This window comes from Cyprinodon tularosa, unplaced genomic scaffold, assembly GCF_016077235.1.
Source record: "Cyprinodon tularosa strain WSP-4 unplaced genomic scaffold, ASM1607723v1 ctg63, whole genome shotgun sequence".
In the NCBI taxonomy this organism is placed as follows: Eukaryota; Metazoa; Chordata; class Actinopteri; order Cyprinodontiformes; family Cyprinodontidae; genus Cyprinodon; species Cyprinodon tularosa.
The window spans coordinates 1,857,217-1,876,024 of NW_024039374.1; the positions used below are offsets into that span (position 1 = coordinate 1,857,217).

Sequence of the window (18,808 nt, forward strand, 5' to 3'; positions counted from 1 at the left end):
TGCTTATATTCACGATCTTGGCCTTTCAGTCATTACCCAGATCTCATGACTATAGGTGAGGGTGGGAACGTAGGTCGATCAGTGAATCGAGAGCTTTGCCCCCTCACTCAGCTACCTTTTTACCATGACAGTCCAGTACAGTGACCACATCACTGCAGACGCTGCACTGAGACAAGGAATATCCACCGAACTGAACAGGGGAGTTCACCTTTCTCCGGTGGAGAACCATGACCTCGGATTTGGAGGTACTGATCCTCATCCCAGCCGCTTACTCTCAGCTACAAACCACCCTAGTGCACGCTGAAGGTCCTGGTTTGATGAGGCAAACGGGACATTATCTGCAACTAGCAGAGATGATATCCTGAGGTTCCCAAACCGAACACTCTCCGGTCCCTGGCTGCACCAGGAAATTCTTTCCATAAATGTAATGAACATAATCGGTGACAATGGGCATATATAAAAGGTAAACAAAATAAAAAATACTTTAAAAATGGTTTTATGACTTAACATTTTTGTATCCTCTTAGAGATTTCTGGAATGCTATTCCTGTCAAGAACAAACTTCTTCCCTAAAAAAACATAAAAAGTAAAATATTAATCTACATCTACCAGAGGTATGAATACGTTTGGAAGCTAAAGATTTGGGAATTTTATATTCACTTTCTGTACCAGGTGTTAAAAATAGTAATAATAATAAATGTAACATCCACCTTACTGCTTGTCTTTCAGGGTCACTGGTGCTTATCTCCAGGAGATTGTAGGAGGGAGGTGGGGTACCCCCTGAGCAGATCACCATTCCATGGCAGGGCAACACAAGACATGCAACCATTAACACTCACCTCTAAGTGCAGCCAATTAACTTAACTATTAATTATGGAAACCAGTCTATCCAGACCAAATCCATGCAGAAAGACCTTAGGTCAGGATTTAAACCCAGGACTGTCTTAGCCACCATCTTTTTTTTTATTTTATTTTTTTATTTGTATGTCTTATGTAACTCCCCTGTATCTCAGTGTGTGGGGGGGAGGGGTTGTCTTTTGTCAGGTGAATTCCCTTTGGACCAACAACAGTGAAGAGTGATTAGTATTGAGCATAGGATTTTGTTATATAAAATATAAGCAAAGTGCTGAACCCCAAACAAGTCCTGCAGATACAAGCTGTATGCTGTAGCTCCATCTTGTGGAGAGGACATTAGGTAAAATTAGACTAAATGTCTAATTAAGACTAAGCAGCCAATTGAAGGTCACAAATTGTTTTGAAGTTTAAAGCAAAGGGACAATCTTTTAATTCAGCTGCGAGGGTACTTTGTTAACCTTTCAGTAGGCATCTTTAGAAAATGATCAGTGCTGCAGTGTATTGTGGAATATAAGGATTACACCAAACAGATCCCACACAAACAATATGATCATAAAAAAAGTAAATATTACTATAATTAGACACTTTTTGACACTATTGGTTCATAAACACTGATAAGCATTTTGTTTGTTTTATTATAGTGTGGTGTTTCAATGTCCCAACATTTATCAACTCAGATATCTTAAACTAAACAAAAATATTTGTATTTTTTAAGCCAGGTTGTGACTAACTGCATTAAACCAAGGCAGTTTATCTAAAAGGTAGAATATTATATAGAGCCTACCCTAGCAGATCACTTGTTCTTTACCTGGTTTCCCACCAGTGTGTACTTTCTCTTTACAATTTCTAACTTGGTACAGCTGTTATATAGCTTTTCAGTCTAAAGGTGATATAGAATGAGGTATAACTTAATGAGATATGCAATAGAGAAACATGTGCTTTTACATAAACTGTGTTTATTTACACATTATTTGTTGTTCACTCTAAATGTCAGGAAAATAAAAAAGGGAAGTCATTTCAAATTTATAGTCAAGATGTAGCATGTAGCTATGCAGTTCAGCTTGGTTTTCTGTAAGGTAAGACACAACACGTTACTGCTTGACACATCACCGATATTCCAAATGGATTTGAAAAATTAAGCAATAAAGTTGTAGCCCACTCCCTCTTATACTTTTTGGGTGTTCCCCAATACAATGAACTGGACAGGAGTAACAACACTGATGGTTTTAACAGGAAGCAGGCAGACTCTAAGCAGACAGGTCAGAGCAGACTGGATTGCAGCGTGTGAATACCTTTTGTCTTTTTGTTTGCATCAGTCATCTTTCATGGTGTGGCAGGTTGGAGCAACAAATAATTTGCACTTGAGAGGAATCGATTGGATGAGCAGATCGAGGGGCAGTTGGTGGTAGTCAGAAGGACTTTAATAACAAAACCATCACTGTTGCTGTAACTGTATTAAGTTATTGGATAATGTCTCCCATCCCATGCATCACACCAATGCAGAGCTGAATATATGCTTCAGCAAAAAGCTGTTCCACTTAAGATGCACAAAGGAGCGCTTCTGCAGACCTTTCCTCCCCGTTACTGTGAGACTTATTAACCTTAAATGTTTCCAATATGCGCAGTAGGTTTTTACATCATGCTGTCTCATCATAACAGTAGATTTATATTATATTATATCAGATTAGATTTGAGACGATTTGATATGATTCGATTTAATTCAATCAGAACTGATCAGATTTAAACCTAGATAGATAGTTAATTATTATCATTTTTTATGTTGAAAAAAAGGTGTCGAAATTAGGGCTGTGGGTAGAAATGGATATAGCAAAATATATATTGTGATTTTCTGCCGCCTGCTATTAATATCAATTTTTCAGCTCCTAATATCAATTATTTTTTAAAATATTTTTACCTTACCCAATGATGGGGAAATGGGCTACTTCCCCTTTAAGCTTTATATGTGTGGAAATGCTTGAATATATGAAATAAAATAAAATTCTGTTTTATGATGTTCCACACTCAAGATTTATGACATACTAATCAAGAATACCACTCGCTGTCCATTACCTTCTTTTTGTGTTGTGTTTCTGAAGAGCTGATGCTACAGAAACTGCACCTTGTTTTTTGCACCATATCAAAGTTTGATGAAAACTGAACTGCAAACTGCCAAAGTTTTGACTTATCATAAGTTCTTACGTTTTGCACTTTTCTAGAGATACAAACTTCAAAGTGGTTTTATTTTCAGCTTCCTTTCAGCTTTTTTTTGTATTATTTGCCAGTTGGATGGAAAACATCTGCAACATGCCTGGCTGTGCCTGTTCACAACTTTTTGAGTTTAAGCTCTTTCCTTAAAATATAAAGCCAGTGACTTAGATTTAACTGAAATACTCTCTCACCTGCTCACCCATTACCTCATGCAATCCAGCTCCAATAAGTACAGCTCCTCACCTTTGCCTCAGCCATCACCGTTAAAGACTCTGCATTTAAAGTTTCAGATCTAACATGCCCTCACATCCAGTTTAACTGCCACCCTCCACTGCCCCTTTACCACCTTCATCATATCTGCCTCCCCACAACTTTTCTCGTTCTCCAGCCCCAGTATCACCACCAAAGGCTTTTATATGTCATGATCTTAGCTCCCTAATTGCTCACTCCATTCACCTGTCTAACTGCCCGGTTGTTCATTTCTGCTCATCTAATCCACCTGCTGCGGCTTCTATTTATATGGCTCAGGCTCAGCCATCATGGCCAGATCATTGATGATGATGCTCTTTTTCATGTTCTCGTTCTTGGGGGCCAGTGGAGAGAGCAGTGTTTTAGTGTTCAATAGTGTTTCTGATTTCTTGATCCTGATCTGCCTCTTATCGACTGAGCGTCCCTGTTCGTGTCTTGGCTCAGTGGAGAGAGCGTTCTGGGTTGGGTTTTTTTTGTGTTCCGTAGTGTTCCTGATATCCTGACCTGTTCTGCCTCTCCACCACTGATCTTGCTGGTTTCCATCTGAACATCCTACCTGAACTCTCTGTGGACACCTGGAACCCTGGACCAGCCTGTTCCTGTTCTCGTTGATATTCCTGACCGGTTTTACGACTCCTGGACCTCTGAGCCCTCCTGTTCTGATCTGTTTCCCTGTTCTGGCTCGGACTCCTGCTTGTCTTCCGGGGCTCCAGCATCTGGGACACTGTGGGCGGAGCCCACCGCATCTAGTTGGCAGAATTACTTATTGCGCACACCCAAGCACGATACCATGCTGGAATGCAATAAGCACCTAAAATAGACCTATTCTTCCCCAAACGTTTCTAGAATTAGTCCATGCAAGCTTGTATGGTAGACTTTGTATACTCCACAGGTCAGGTCATATATTTAATATGTCTGCACCATCAACGCCAAGTCAAATTCCTGGTAAGTGCAAACCTACTTGGCAATAAATCTGATTCTGATTCTGAAGAAAGTGACTCAAAAAGGGGCCCCTGTCAAAAAAACAGGGCAAACAAATACAGAATGGTTTGTAAATGATGCCAACTTCCTAATTATTTATGCATACTTAGCAAAAGATAACCTGTTCTTTCAGCTTATAAAAAAATGCATTTTGTTTGCTGTTTCTCTCATCCCTCCCTTTATGCTGGGCAGCTGACTATATAAAACACTGAAAACAGATAAACCAGATGACATTCAGCCTTCAGGCCCCTTGATGGAGCCATTTAGCTGTTTAACTGAAATGATAGCCTACTTAGAAATATTTTTGGCCAATGTCCAGCCAAATAAAAATATATTTACTGGATACATTCCAACAGCTAGTTTTATCAGTGTATCTGATAGTTTTATCTGATCAATACTACGGTTTAAATATAGCCTATTTAAATAGAAAAATACACATCAGTGTGAGTTTCACTACTTGGTCACTTGTGATCCGCCTCTGAATTGTGTAACAGTGAGTACCGCCCACCTTTCCCCCATTCGGATGTGGCCAATGTTTTCCAGGAAATGCACAACTGAAACCACCCAACGGATCAAATAACTTCGGCAGCGACACGTCTGCTTTCAAACTGTTTACTGTAGTAATGAGGGAGCTGAAGATGTCAGCGCAGGTCTCCTTAGAAACAGCGGAACATCCCAGACTCCTGAAGCTGTCATCCGCGCTGTTCTACGCCGGTAGTTCGTTTCTGATCACCGTGGTGAACAAAACTGTGCTAACCAGCTACAGGTGGGACAATGTCCACTCACATGTATGGCACTATTATCACTATTAGAAAATGGTATTATGTGTTGTGATTCTGCAGATTTCCCTCTTATCTGTTTGTGGGCATTGGACAAGTAAGTTCTGCTTTTGTTCATTATTTCCCTTTACTGTAAAGCAAAAAAACTGACTTTTGTTTCTTCCTTTTCAGATGATAACTACTATTGTGGTTTTATATTTAGCCAAAATAAACAACACGGTCAAGTTTCCAGATTTTGATAAAAGCATCATCCTAAAAGTAAGAGTTTAAGATATTACAAAATGTGATATAACTTTTCTACCAGTCATTAATGACTTGTTGAAAATTAGTATACTAAACATATCTACTTCTAAAGAAATGCTATTAAAGGTTGAACATTTTATTTTCTCCTCACTTTTTCTATATATTATATACAGTATGCCATTTATATATATATATATATATATATATATATATATATATATATGTATATATATATATATATATATGTATATATATATATATATATATATATATATATATATAATTATAATATATAATATAATTATATATATATACTATATGCCATTAGACTGCTGAATGTTTTGTAAATGGGTTATTATATTGTATTTTCTTATATTTATTATATTTTTAGAACTGTAAATTTACAGTCATTTTTACTATTTTTCAAGGCTGCGCTTTTTAAAAAAAAGATGAAATTGTCCAGAAAGCTGTTCCAAACGAAATTTGTTTTTGTTTTACACTTGTGTAAACAAAATGGCAAATAAAATCTGTCTAAGTCATAAGTCTCTGGATGAAAGATGTAAGCAAAATTTAAATATTTTAAATGTCAGTTTAATGAATTGATGTATGGCGGACCAATCCTGCCATAATTAAATATAAATACAGAAATAAATAAATGCTCCAAAAAGAAATAAGCATACAATTAATTCCCCCCCAAAAAATACAATAAAAAAATAAATGTTGGTAGAAATGAAATTATACAGTGAGACATAAAGATATATATACTCGTACTCGTCGTCTCCCGCTTTATCCGGAACCGGGTCGCGGGGGCAGCAGACTAAGCAGAGACTCCCAGACTTCCCTCTCCGCAGACACCTCCTCCAACTCTGCTGGGGGAAGCCCTAGGCGCTCCCAGGCCAGCCGAGAGACATAGTCTCTCCAGTGTGTCCTGGGTCGTCCCCTGGGCCTCCTCCCGGTGGGACGTGCCTGGAACACCTCCCGAGGGAGGCGTCCAGGGGGCATCCGAAGAAGATGTCCGCATTATTGCAGCAGCCGCACCGATCCGTCTATCGATCTCCCGCTCCATTCTTCCCTCACTCGTGAACAGGACCCAAGATACTTGAACTCCTCCACTTGAGGCAGGGACTCTCCTCCAACCTGAAGGGGATATATATATATATATATCTTTTAATTAGCTTTTTTGTTTATTTGCCTTTGTAATTATTACCTTAATTATATATTTATTGTCCGTTATATTCTTCAACTTTATTTATTTTTTACTGTGTTTGTTTATGTGCTTGTTATAATATATTTGTCTGGTTTATTCCTCCTTTGTATTTTTTCACCCTATTTATTTCTTCCATGCTATTTATTTCCGCCTGTCGTATTTACATTTCTGTATTCATTTCTGCCTCAGTATGCAAATGACTACACTGTTGTATGCAGTTATATTATATGAACAAGTCGTCTCAACCTTCATAATAATCTATTACAATTCCAGCAATAAAAATATAACAGTGGTATGTCTTTATTTCCAAGGATCCCCTGATCCCCTCCAAACAAAGATTTTTAAGGAAGTGTTTTTTAACGTTTAGGTTTACTGCCTGTGGAAGGATTTTTTTTTGTTTGACTGCATCTAACTGATCGATACTGATTGCTTACTATACCATTTTTATTGGATTAGCTCCCCTAGCCTTGAACTTCATACAGTTGATGTCCATTTGTGATAAAGGTTACTTCAGTTGCCTAATATGCGCTTTTCTTTATCCCTTTTCTGAAAGCGATATCTTAGGATTCTCAAAGCAAAATAAATCTGCGAACTACAATCTTCCGGGATTCGGGGGGGAAACTACAAACAAAAATCTTAGACGTTTAAACGGTTTAAACTGTTTCAACTATAAGAAGTATAATCAGGATATGGCAGACAACAGGAAGAGTTGCTGTTTAAACCAGCTCTGCTAGGCTAAAGACAATACAGAAGCTGCATATGTGGCTCCGTGGCACCAGAAAATGCAGAGCTCACCTCCAAAGACTGTATAAAATAAACACCTGCTAGCTACTCTTAAAGTTGGTGGAGGTTCCATCATGCTGTGGGGCTGGTTTTAGAACTGAGACTCTTGTAAAGTGGATGAATTCAAACAACTATTTACAGCTTTTTGAGGAGGATGTCCAAGCATCAGTCTCAAAGCTGAAGTTATGCACGGGTTGGATAATTGATTGATTCACTTTATTGATCTCACAGTGGAGAAATTTACTCTTTACATCAGGTAAAATATTCAAAGAAGAAGGTGCCAAAGGAAGAAAAAAGTGCATGGGATATACGTATATACGGTCCACATATGACAGCTTTTTTATTTTATTTTTTATAGTAGGATCATTATACTAGATTATTGCACTGGGTATCAAATAGTTATTGCACATTACACATTGCACAGGTTATTGCTGTTGTAGTTACGCATTGCAGAGTGATGGCAGCAGGGATGAATGACCTGCAGTAGCGCTACTTTTTACAAACAGGGTGTACAAGTCTTTCACTAAGGGAGCTGCTCAGCTCCTCTAAAGTCTGGTGAAGAGGGTGGAAGGTGTTGTTCAAGATGGATGCAAGCTTGGACAGCACCCTCCTCTTAGCTACTTCCTCCACTCAGTCCAGAGCGCAGCCTAGGACAGAAACAGCCTTTCTCACTAGTTTGTTCATTCTCCAACAAGGAAAAGGTTTAAAGCAGATTTAAAAATCTACCAAGGCATTCATGCAAATGGAGAAACTCATTGTTCACGTCACCTTTCCCTAACTGAAAAACCCTCAACAATCATCCACCATAAATCAAACCCCCCAATAATAGACTAGCCAGTGAGATTTCTGCAAAGCCACTAGATCACTCTCCACTACTGGTGCTATGAATCTGGGATGAGATTAAACTACATGCTCTCTACTCTACAGCAGTAAAGATTTTTGAAGGATTTACTCCTACAGTGCAGAATTTATTGCTTTCAGAAGTGACGAATAAGCATAAAAAATACAGATATATAGCACAAGAGGTTTTAAAGATACCATCACACAGAATCATTCACCAGGGCTTTGGGTTGGGGGACGTTAGGGAAGTTTGCAGAAGTTTATATGACACCATAATTCAGTGAAATCCTGTATTAGAATCTATACCTCATTACCTCACTTTATCAATGCTGTTGAAGAAAACATCTGGATAGTATCTATAAATCATTTTATATATACATATATTTATGTTTTGTTTTTTTTGACAGATCTTCCCTCTTCCCTTGCTGTATGTTGGAAACCATGTAACAGGACTGGCGAGCACCAAAAAACTCAGGTCTCTCCTGCCTCACATGCAGGATACCTCAGATTTGACATCTGCTGAACCTTAGCACACTATGATGACTAACGAACAGCTCTCTTACAGTTTACCCATGTTTACAGTCTTGCGGAAATTCACCATACTGATGACAATGATCCTGGAAGCTTATTTGTTAAGGTAAGAACTCCCTGAATTCTTAAATCATTATTTCTTCTGCTTTTTTTTATTTGAGCTCCCTATTCTTTTCCTTTTAGAAAAACATTTCCAAGACGTATCATTTGCAGTGTTGTGACAATAGTCTTTGGGGCCATGGTGGCTGCAAGGTCAGATTATTATTTTTTTTTTTCAAATTGATTTTATTTCTGAATATTGGATGATTGTAGTGTGGTTATTGTGTCGATTTTTTGCCTTTTTTGTAATCTTTTCAACCATTTCAGTTCTGATCTGGCCTTTGACGTGGAGGCCTACACCTTCATCCTGCTGAATGATGCCTTCACTGCAGCCACTGGTGTTTACACAAAGAAAAAACTTGGTGATCAGGTAGCATTAGTGCACATCCTATATAGTGGTTACACCACCAGATACTATTTAGATGTGATGTTCTTTTTTTTTGTAATTTTTTGTGAATTATAATGCACTTTTTTTATCCTAAGCAAACCGAAACTGCAGCTTATTTATAATAACATTATTCCATTTCAAATATTCTCAAATCTACAGTTTAGGACAGACAAATCAATTGATTTGAAGGAGTCTGATTCTTTTTTTGATCTTCTAGAATATTTGTGATCATTAGTCTTCTAGGGTTTTTTCTAGTGCCTGTCATTTTTTTCCATTGGACTTTGGCTGCTTTTATTGTCATAGGATGTGGTGGTGGAGTATGTTCAGAAAATCATTTACCACCTGCAAATGAACAGTACCTGAAACTCAGAAAAATGTGACAATGTTCATCTGGCTACAGAAGTCAGTTCCTGTTAAAGGGTGTAAATCAGATTTTCAGGTAATATCTGGAAACGGTGTGGTTTAATTGCTGTAAATCCTTAAGACTATGAAGAAAGTATAAATATTTATTTGATGCAATTAAAAAGAATGAATAAAATATTTTAGATAGAGTTAATAATGTTTTTGTGTTTGTAGGAGCGTCTGTCTATTTTTTTTTGGAGTAAACTTTGTGTTTAAATTAAAGCTGTTTTGAATCGTGTATTTTAGCACTTAAAAAAATCTAACTGGGTATTAAAAACTATTTTTTTTAGCTTATCTTCTGCTCTGTGTGTACACAGGGCCTTGGGAAGTATGGTGTCCTATTTTACAATTCACTGATCATCGTCTTACCCACCATCTTGGCCAGTGCATTCATTGGAGATTTACACAAGGTTAAAGCATACGCTCTGCAGGGTTGTTTTTGCAGTCCAAAGCTGGAAGTCTTTTGCTTATCTGGCCTTGTGTTTTACCCTCAGGCATTATCATTTAAGGACTGGAACAACATTATATTTATCGTATGTTTTCTTTTGTCCTGCTTCATGGGGTATGTCACACCAACCCAACACCACATTCTGACCAATTATTATGGGATTCTTTTCACCTTTTCTGTTTTTCTCATCAGATTTCTATTGATGTACTCAATAGTCCTCTGCAGCTATTATAACTCAGCACTTACAACCACTGTTGTGGGGGCCATAAAGGTAAGAGCCATCTGACGAGTCCTTTAAAAACATGAAAAAAATGAAACACCTCACACAAAGCAGGAAAACTGAGATCTGCAGCTGTGTTCTTGTCCTACAAACCCCTACTCGGAGCTTAACTTTCCGGTTTTTCTTGTTTCCTAATTATTGCGTGGCTTAAATATTTACAGACTGCTTGTAACTTTTGATTTCTCCTCCTGTCAGAATGTAGCCGTAGCTTATGTCGGCATCTTTGTAGGTGGAGACTACCTGTTCTCCTGGACTAACTTCCTCGGACTCAGCATTTGGTGAGGATTGATCTTTGTTTTTTCTTGGCTATTTTATCTTTATTTTTGTGTAAATACTGAATGACACTTTGAATAGCACCACCCATATAAAGCATGATCTTGCATTGATTCCCCATCTTGATGAATTTTACATTTTCGGACATATTTTCTTAGTTTGAATGATCACATTTAAATGCTGATTTTAAGCATCAGATTTCCAGGTTTAAACTCTGTTTTATGGAGTTGAAAAGCTGCTTGAAAATTTTTTCCAAATGTCACAAATTGTTACATTGATGTGGAATCCTATTTCCACTTGTCTCATAGAAAAAAACAAACTTTTATCTAATAATAATTAGCTTGCAAAGTCATTATTATGAGATTTAAGCTCTTTTTTTCATGACAGGGGCACTGATGGGCTTCCATAAGTATTAAGTATAAGTATTAATGGGCCATGGAAATGAAAAGTATTTTCTTATAAATGATCTCATGTGAGTAAAACAGATCTCTTAATAATCTAAATAAAGTTCCTCCTGCAAAAAACATACAATTGTTTATTTTTTTTAATTAAAATTGCTCTTGTATAGGCTAAAAAACATTTTTACACTGTTTTCATTAACTACTATATGATATCCATCCTGCTTGCATGAAAAGCGTTAATATATTAAGTGGTAGATCGTTGTGTGGTCTAAAAAACACTGAAAGTTAGTGGTGAGAACAAGAAAATATGTTGTAGTTTGGTTTGTTTTCAGCAATATTTATCAGTAAAAATCTTTACATTAACAGGTATATTTTAAAAGTTTGTCTACATTAACCTGCCTTGCTGAGAGCCTAATATGCACCATTTTTAAAATGTTCTCAGAGCTCTGAGCAGTCATAAAGAAATTAGTTTGACAGGAGCTAAAAGTGGTGAGAAAGAAAAATAAAAGATAAAGGTATCAATCAATATATAAAAAGCAGTTTGTTTTTTTTAACAGAAAGTATCTTCTTTAAAATATATCCTATAATTAAAGCATTACTTGCAGTTTCTCAGAATCAAAGTATAATCGCAAACATTTCAAGACTATGTGGACATTATACACCCCTCAGAACACACACTGATCATTTCTTTTTTTCTGCAGCATGTCAGGAGGACTGGCTTACTCATTCCTCACCTTCAACAGCAGTCAGCCACCTGGAAACAACCCAGAGGAAACACAAGAGCAGAAGATTCCCATTACTGAGGATCTATCAAAGAAACTGAGCCAAAGATAAAAACACAAACCACTAGGTGGCGTTATCCTGCTTCATATTGAAGCATTTTCAAAATTTAGCACTTCATTGTTTCTCTTTTTGTAAAAATAAATCTATTAACCTCTAATTCTAATGCTATTTAATCCAGATTTTAAACTAAAACCAAAATAAATAAGAAATGCCACAAACGTGTCGGATTCAGTGAATGTTTATTGATGATCACCTATGAGAGAACAGTGTGGACAGCCTGTCAGAGAAATCTCATGTTTACATGGAAATACAAACATCTACCAGCAAGCAGGATCCCTCTATACTGTCAATAATCAACACTGCTGAAGGAGTTTAGCTGAAGCAAAAAATCTAAAATTAAAACTTCAAAGCTTTCTGTAAATAGTGTGCATACTCATGTTGTTTACTAAAAAAACGCTATATTTTATATATATATTAAATGCCTTAATTTACTCAAACCAGAAAAATACACTAGGGGGTTGAGGCGCTACCAAGTAGAATAAAATTTGGATTATTAATTAATTTGGTTTAATCTTCTTCTGGGATTATTACTTTGCCTCTTTAAAAGGTAATTTGTAAGCCAGATTAAAAGAGCACAGCTAGCATGAGGGTTTTCATCGATGGGGGCTTCTTACAGTGTTCAAAGATGTAGTGTCGCATTCCAGAAAGAAAATAAAGTTGAAATCAATCCAAATATCACCCCAGCAACACTTTCTTTAGAAAAAGAAAACAAAACTCACTTTCCTATACCAACGATGAAATCAAACCTTAACTGCATTGCAAGCTTAATCCAACCTCTACAGCCGGCGCTTTTAATGACATTGATGCTTTACAAAGTTTGGATTTATTTGTCACACGATTAAATAATGATTCCAGCACTCAAAGATAGGATCACAATGTCAGTCTAAAAGAAAGAAAAGGTTAAATAAATACAAAAAAGTTAAAATTAGACTGAATAAGCACGCCGTTTCCATGCCGTGTCAGCATCACATCTGGTCTCTCAGCTTTTAATATAAAAGATGACGAGCCATCCTAGAGAAAAAAAAACAAAACAACTTTGTGCCACCAGCTTTACCTTGTGTTTAGGCATGGGCCAATTTTTATTCCATCTACAATTGTATGGGGACTAAATACGTCAAATGTGGAATAAGATCCAGTTTATTTAATTAGGGAAAACATGGTAACATTACCATGGATTCTACGCAGACATAAGAGAATATTAACTAGAGGTCTGAAGTTTAAGTGCTTTTTTATCCCTTTTTCTGCCGTCCCTTTTTGTCAGTACAGTAGGAAGCGTTTTTGTAGTAGGAAGCGGTAAAAGTTAACGTCATCTGATCAAGCTGTGCTCTGGCTTGCCTTTATCATAGTAGGGAAAACCACGTGATGTCACCTTCTATCAGCCAGTTTACATAAATCCATAATCTATGTTCAGCTGAACCCTACTATAGCTTTAACTCAGTGTCCTCTAAACCCGATAGGACTATAAAAGCCTTTCTTTTAAACAACAGGGGGTCTTTTCTTTAAGCTGCTGAGCAGCAATGTGCAGCTTCAGGCAGAGATAACACTGGATGGTTATTTTTTTACAATTAGCTTGTCTTCTGGCTGAGGAAAAAAAAATCTTTGAGCCAGCTGATGTACAGTGCACAGCAGATCTGCCTTACTCTATAATCCACACAACTGGAGCAAACTCTTATGTGTTTCAAACTGTTGGTAATTGGCCCATGCCTATTTGTGACAAGGAAACCAGCGTTGATAACAATCAGAATATGCATGAATCAAGTCCAGAAAACAGGAACTACTTGGCTGGCTTAGCAAAGAATGGCAACATTAACAGACCAGGGGGCTAGTTTCTTTTTGTTGGTTATAAACAAGCTTTTTGCATGACCAGACTTCTGGATTAGGCTTGCAATGATTGCTTCTCGTGTGCTCGGTAACGCATCCAGGTTTGGTGAACAGGGTAGTAACAGCGCGGCTTAAACCATTTCACTTCAGCTTTCTCTGTTCTTTAAGGGCATCTGACGGTTGGACCAGTGAACACACCCTGTGTCTTTCTGTCCATCTGAGCTTAATCCACACATATTTACACACATATCAGTCATACACTTTTTTTCCCACAATATACTTTAAAAAAAAAGAAAAGAAAATAACTCGTTACCAAAGTGCAAACAAAATCAAATTAAAACAATAGGTATTCTTTCTGTGCCTTTAGAAGGCAGGAAAGAGACATTCTTCATGTTGTAAAACCTACATTTATAGCAGCCAAAAGGTTAAAATGGAAGCTGAGTAAGGTGCTTTAGCTTGTGCCTTCCTGGTGCTGATGGGGGGGGGGATTCTGTGCTTTAACACTGATCTCAGGCCAAGTCAGCTTCTTTCTCAAAGTCTGGTTTTACAACTTTATAAAGTAAACTAAACTAGGCGTTGATCTGCGTTTATGAAGAACGTTTAGCTACAGCACATAACTGCAGGAAGGCGATTAGAGAAGGTTGGGAGAGTCCTGGGTGGGGTGGGGGGGACTTCAAGCAGACAGGTTGTTGGCCAGCTCAATGAGGGCCAGAGCACCGTGGAGACGCTCCCTCTGCTCCTGAAGGCGTCGCCTGGCTGCACCGCCCGGATTACCCTTCTCCTCCTCGATGGCCTCCTGCTCGTCTCCGTTCTCCTCGTCAGAATGCAGAAACCCCATGGGATCGTGCTGCTCTTGGTCCTCCAGCCTCGCCTTGCCCTGCGGCTTCATCTTGGTAGTTGTAGGGGCACGCTGCTCGCGGGTTTGCCAGTACCTGAGAGATAAAGGAGGGTGTTCATCTCATCTGTCAGTTGTCTCATATGTAGAAAAATTTTTTTGTGAGACAGCTGACCAAAAAGATTTGCTTCCTTTCTTTTTGTTTTTACTGAATTTGAAAAATAGAATAGAATTTAGATATTCTTGAAGAAAATACAGCCAGACACTATTTCCCAACCATATACAACATTGTCATAGCCTATCCTAATGTTGTCATCTGACTCTAATTATTAATTTACTAGCAGAAAGAGCCATTTTTTCATAATTTTTTTTTATATATATATATATATATATATATATATATATATATATATATATATATATATATATATATATATATATATATATATATATATATATATATATATATATAAATAAATAAAAACTGGCAACACCAGCATTGCTGTTGTTTTTTTGTTTTTTTTTTAAAAGATATACATTTAATATAATTATAATTTTACTCCATCCAATTTGTCCAAAGAAAGAAATCAAAACAGGATGATAACAACATCAAAAGTTTTTCAGCTCTGCTTCTCTAGTGGGCGTTTACTTACTTAGCTAGCCACTCTGCCACGGCCTTGTTATCCACAGACTGAGCCTTTCCCAGACCCGCCTTCGGTTCCTCTCTGTTGAGACGTGAGAAAGGATGCTTGGGGCAGTGACGGTTGGCGTGAGTGAAACGACTGCCACAACCTGCACAGAAAAACGGGGATCAGCCGAAACATCTAAAACCCATGCATGGTTCTTTCAGTTGGTAAAAGTGGTAAATAAAGCAGATCTCTGTTTTTTAATCAGACGCAGTGCATCTACTCATGCTGTGTTTTCGGGTACTTTCCAAACACTCCAAATGAACCCCCCCCCTACTGAAAAGTACCTAAAGGTGACTAAAAGTGAAAGTAAGAAAAGGTCTGGGTTTGATTTGACAGAACTGATGATTAAGTTGTTTTGTTTTTCTAAGCATGTCTGGCGCACCTTTCTCTGAGCAGACGAATGGTTTCTCCCCGGTGTGCAGCCGCTGGTGAGTCTTCAGCTGACCGCTCTGGACAAACGCCTTCCCGCAGTTTGGGAAGTCGCACAGATAGGGTCTCTCTCCTGGATGGATAGGGGGATACTTTTGAGTACAAACACACATTCCTATTTACACAAAGCAGGTAAATAGAGGAATATACTAGAAATACACTGTAGGAAAAAAGCTTCCAGGTAGTTTTCAAGGTTAAACAATGTTTTCAAGCGATTTTTTTTTTTAGATATTAACATTTGCTCTGTTTTATTGTCATTTCACCTTTAAAAGATCCTGAATTAAAGACACTTGGTTTGCTCCCAGTCTAGCAGCACAGGGCTTTTCAGCAACCTTATGTTATCTCTATATAGAATGTATAGAATATATTAAATGAATAAAGATGCATAGATCAGATATTTCGTCCTGCCAGTAAACATTTCCTTTGCTATTCCCAGTGAGTGTGGCTGGATGTATCTGGCTAAACTGTAGAAAGTTAGCAGTGGTCATTATGACCAGAAAAGCTCTGTAAATCCAGCCAGGTTCTGCATCCTCTCATCAGTTTTGTCTTGCATCTTCACCCCCCGCCGTGTATCTCACACTCTCACCTGTGTGTGTTCGCTTATGAGCCTGCAGTGACTTCTCTCTGGGGAACACCCTGTTGCAGATGTTGCATCGGATGCGGCTGGAGGAGGTCTCGCCTTCACTTATCAGCTCCCGGACTGTGTCTGCTCGAGGCCGGCCTCTGCGGATACCGTCCTGACAACCAGACATAGACGGATATTAGCAGAGACAAAGGTGGCTAAAGCTAATTTCCACAGACCAGTACCATAACAGTGTGCATGGATTTTAAATTAGGTCAAATGTCCCAGTGTTTGTGTTTTAGACCTCGAAGGTGTCAAAAACAGAAACAAATGGCTCCAAATAACTGTTATAATGGCAGCCTTTAACAAATACTGCTGGCTTGTAATTGAGCTACTGCTGCCTTTAACTCTTTTTACACTTTCACTTTTCCATGGAAAATAGTCCTGAAACTATTCTGTATTTCTTTTTCATTTTATTTCTGCATGCCCTCAACCTCTAGTCTTATGTCTGCTTTTTTTTTTACTGGAGGGTCCTGGCCGTTTAAATGCAGTCATTCCTTCCCACTGTCGCTTTACTTCCCTGCACAGTTAACTATTCTTTAACAACTGGCAATACAAGATCTTCTGAATTTCAGTAATTGTGTGTAATTAGGATTGAGCTGCATCTGATGTGATTGGATTTAAAGGATGGCTAGACTGGAAAAATTAATTCTAGATACCTGCAAAACAATTCAAGACTATATACAACTAAGCTTAATAAGTCTTCCAAAAAACTCTTAAAATTATAATATAGGCTTTGACGTTCCATTCATTTTATGGTTCTCTATTGATATACATTGTAATCTATAGTTATGAACCTAAAAAAATTATCCTGGATCTCAATTTCTAGCTAAAGTAATGTTTATTTACAATGTTATCATAAACATTTTTATTTAAGGGGTGGTTCTATTCCCATCTTATTAAATGTACAGACTAACAGATGTTTCTGCACAAAGCAGGTTGTCATTTCCTTCACCAGGGAATAATAATAAAAATTAAAAATAAAAACAGAAAAATTGCAGTGGTGGAATATTAAAATGCAATTCTATAAGAGTCCATATCACAAAAGCAAAGAGAGATGGGTTGTGGATGTTTATTTCCACTCCACCACGTTGCTTCTGATGTCTTTAATCTCACGTGTAATAAAGGTTTCATTGTAGCTCATTCATTTCCGGTTACATTTTTGGCGCGCGGCTACACGTCATCTTTAAGAGCAGCTGCAGGGTTTAAAATCCATACTGTCACACCCAAAGCGCGGGCGTTTTTTTCTACTTTTTAAATGACTCCCCATCTTTATCGATCAGCAGAACATATCCAAGTTTAATATATCTCTTAAGATGTTGATTTTTGCATGCCTGACAGATACATGTATAAATAATGAGTAGTTAATTAGTGTTATTAATTAATTAATGATAATAAGAGTAATTTGTAAAAGTTGAGCTCTAATATTAAGTAGTTGATTCAACCTAAGCATTGTGTCGGGTTCTGTTAGATGTTTCAGATCTGTTTACCTTGATCTGGTCCGGGGAAGCAGCGCTGTCCGCCTCCGTGGCTGTTTGGGACCCAGTTGGGGAAGCGGCCCCGCTCCCTGAGCCCGGACTCAGGGTCACATTGTGGGCGTTCTCCCCCCACTTCCAGGGGTAGACCATGAAGTCGCTGAAGCCCGGGCTGGTCGGAGTCAGGCTCTCCGGTTTTCTGGGTTTGATCGGAGTCTTGATGACAGATACCAAAACCCTTTGGGGTGAGTCGTTGCAGAAGATGACGTGCGGATGCTTGCTATCGGCCATTCTATTTTAAATAGTTGTACAAGTGCCTAGAATATCAAAGAAAGAAATAAGTTTCCGTTTTCTTACAAAAAAAAAAAGTGTCCCAAACGGCGCTTTTTCAATCTGGGATTAATATGTCCTTCATTTCCATAGAGGTACAAAGATATATATTTTCCCTAAAGGTTGCCAAAAAATGAGCGTTTATAAGATTTCCCTTCAGCCGCAGCGGCTCCTCTGAACAATCATCAGTCGCCCTCTGAAGTATCGTCCCGCGTTGCAAACTCCCGCCTGAGCAGACTCCAATCCAATGGCCTTCAGGAATCTTCCCACACTGCCAGCAGTAGCCAATAGGAGCGTTGTACTCAACGGCGCCTTTAACCAATCACAGGCCACAACACTGCGTCGTCCGCACATTGCGTAGAGCCTTTATTGTCCAATGGAATTTAAACAACTGTCGCGCGCTCTTGTAAATTGACACCCATATTGGCCAATGAGGATAAGGAGAACGTGAAAAGTAGCCAATAAGAGTGAAGAGCGGTTAACTTTTAGCTGGCAGATGGCTCTTTCCCGCGCTGAGATGTCTGTTTATGTTATTACACGGTTTTTGTTCGTTTTTTTTTTTTGGCTTTAAAGGGAACGGAAAGGCCCAGGGGCGCCAAAGTTACGTAATCATTCTAGGGCGGATATAAATGGACAAAGGATGAACTGTGTTAGAAGAAACTGAAACCTACCATTAAACAGAGTTTACACCAGAGATTCTTGTTGCTGTTCATAAACTTTATAGTTTCTTAGATGTTTTACCATCTGTGGCATAGTAACTTTCAATAAAAAATCATTTTTAAAAAGCCTTTTAGGACT

At 38.0% G+C, this 18,808-nt stretch overlaps 2 protein-coding genes across 2 annotated transcripts; one reads left to right on the forward strand and one right to left on the reverse strand.

Annotated features, from left to right (window-relative positions):
* Nucleotides 1-4,816: 4,816 nt before the first annotated feature.
* On the forward strand, nt 4,817-11,880 carry slc35d2 (solute carrier family 35 member D2). Its single transcript, XM_038308042.1, has 12 exons — nt 4,817-5,058; nt 5,135-5,168; nt 5,243-5,329; nt 8,552-8,619; nt 8,710-8,781; nt 8,859-8,927; nt 9,042-9,144; nt 9,882-9,974; nt 10,059-10,126; nt 10,205-10,283; nt 10,488-10,570; nt 11,668-11,880. Exons 1-12 carry the CDS (start codon nt 4,916-4,918, stop codon nt 11,798-11,800), a joined length of 1,032 nt encoding a protein of 343 aa, XP_038163970.1. The 5' UTR covers nt 4,817-4,915; the 3' UTR covers nt 11,801-11,880.
* A 91-nt stretch (nt 11,881-11,971) lies between these two features.
* Nucleotides 11,972-18,229, reverse strand: znf367 (zinc finger protein 367). Its single transcript, XM_038308139.1, has 5 exons — nt 17,696-18,229; nt 16,170-16,320; nt 15,537-15,656; nt 15,119-15,257; nt 11,972-14,562 (listed from the first exon to the last, which is right to left on the reverse strand). Exons 1-5 carry the CDS (start codon nt 17,969-17,971, stop codon nt 14,304-14,306), a joined length of 945 nt encoding a protein of 314 aa, XP_038164067.1. The 5' UTR covers nt 17,972-18,229; the 3' UTR covers nt 11,972-14,303.
* Nucleotides 18,230-18,808: the final 579 nt, after the last annotated feature.

Coding starts and splice junctions, on each gene's coding strand:
- slc35d2 (XM_038308042.1), top strand. CDS start 4,916: ATGAGGGAGCTGAAGATGTCAGCGCAGGTCTCCTTAGAAACAGCGGAA. Junction 8,928..9,041: donor GGGGCCATGGTGGCTGCAAG/GTCAGATTATTA, acceptor CAACCATTTCAG/TTCTGATCTGGCCTTTGACG. Junction 10,571..11,667: donor TTCCTCGGACTCAGCATTTG/GTGAGGATTGAT, acceptor TTTTTTCTGCAG/CATGTCAGGAGGACTGGCTT.
- znf367 (XM_038308139.1), bottom strand. CDS start 17,971: ATGGCCGATAGCAAGCATCCGCACGTCATCTTCTGCAACGACTCACCC. Junction 15,657..16,169: donor TCATAAGCGAACACACACAG/GTGAGAGTGTGA, acceptor CTATCCATCCAG/GAGAGAGACCCTATCTGTGC. Junction 14,563..15,118: donor GTGGCAGAGTGGCTAGCTAA/GTAAGTAAACGC, acceptor TTTATCTCTCAG/GTACTGGCAAACCCGCGAGC.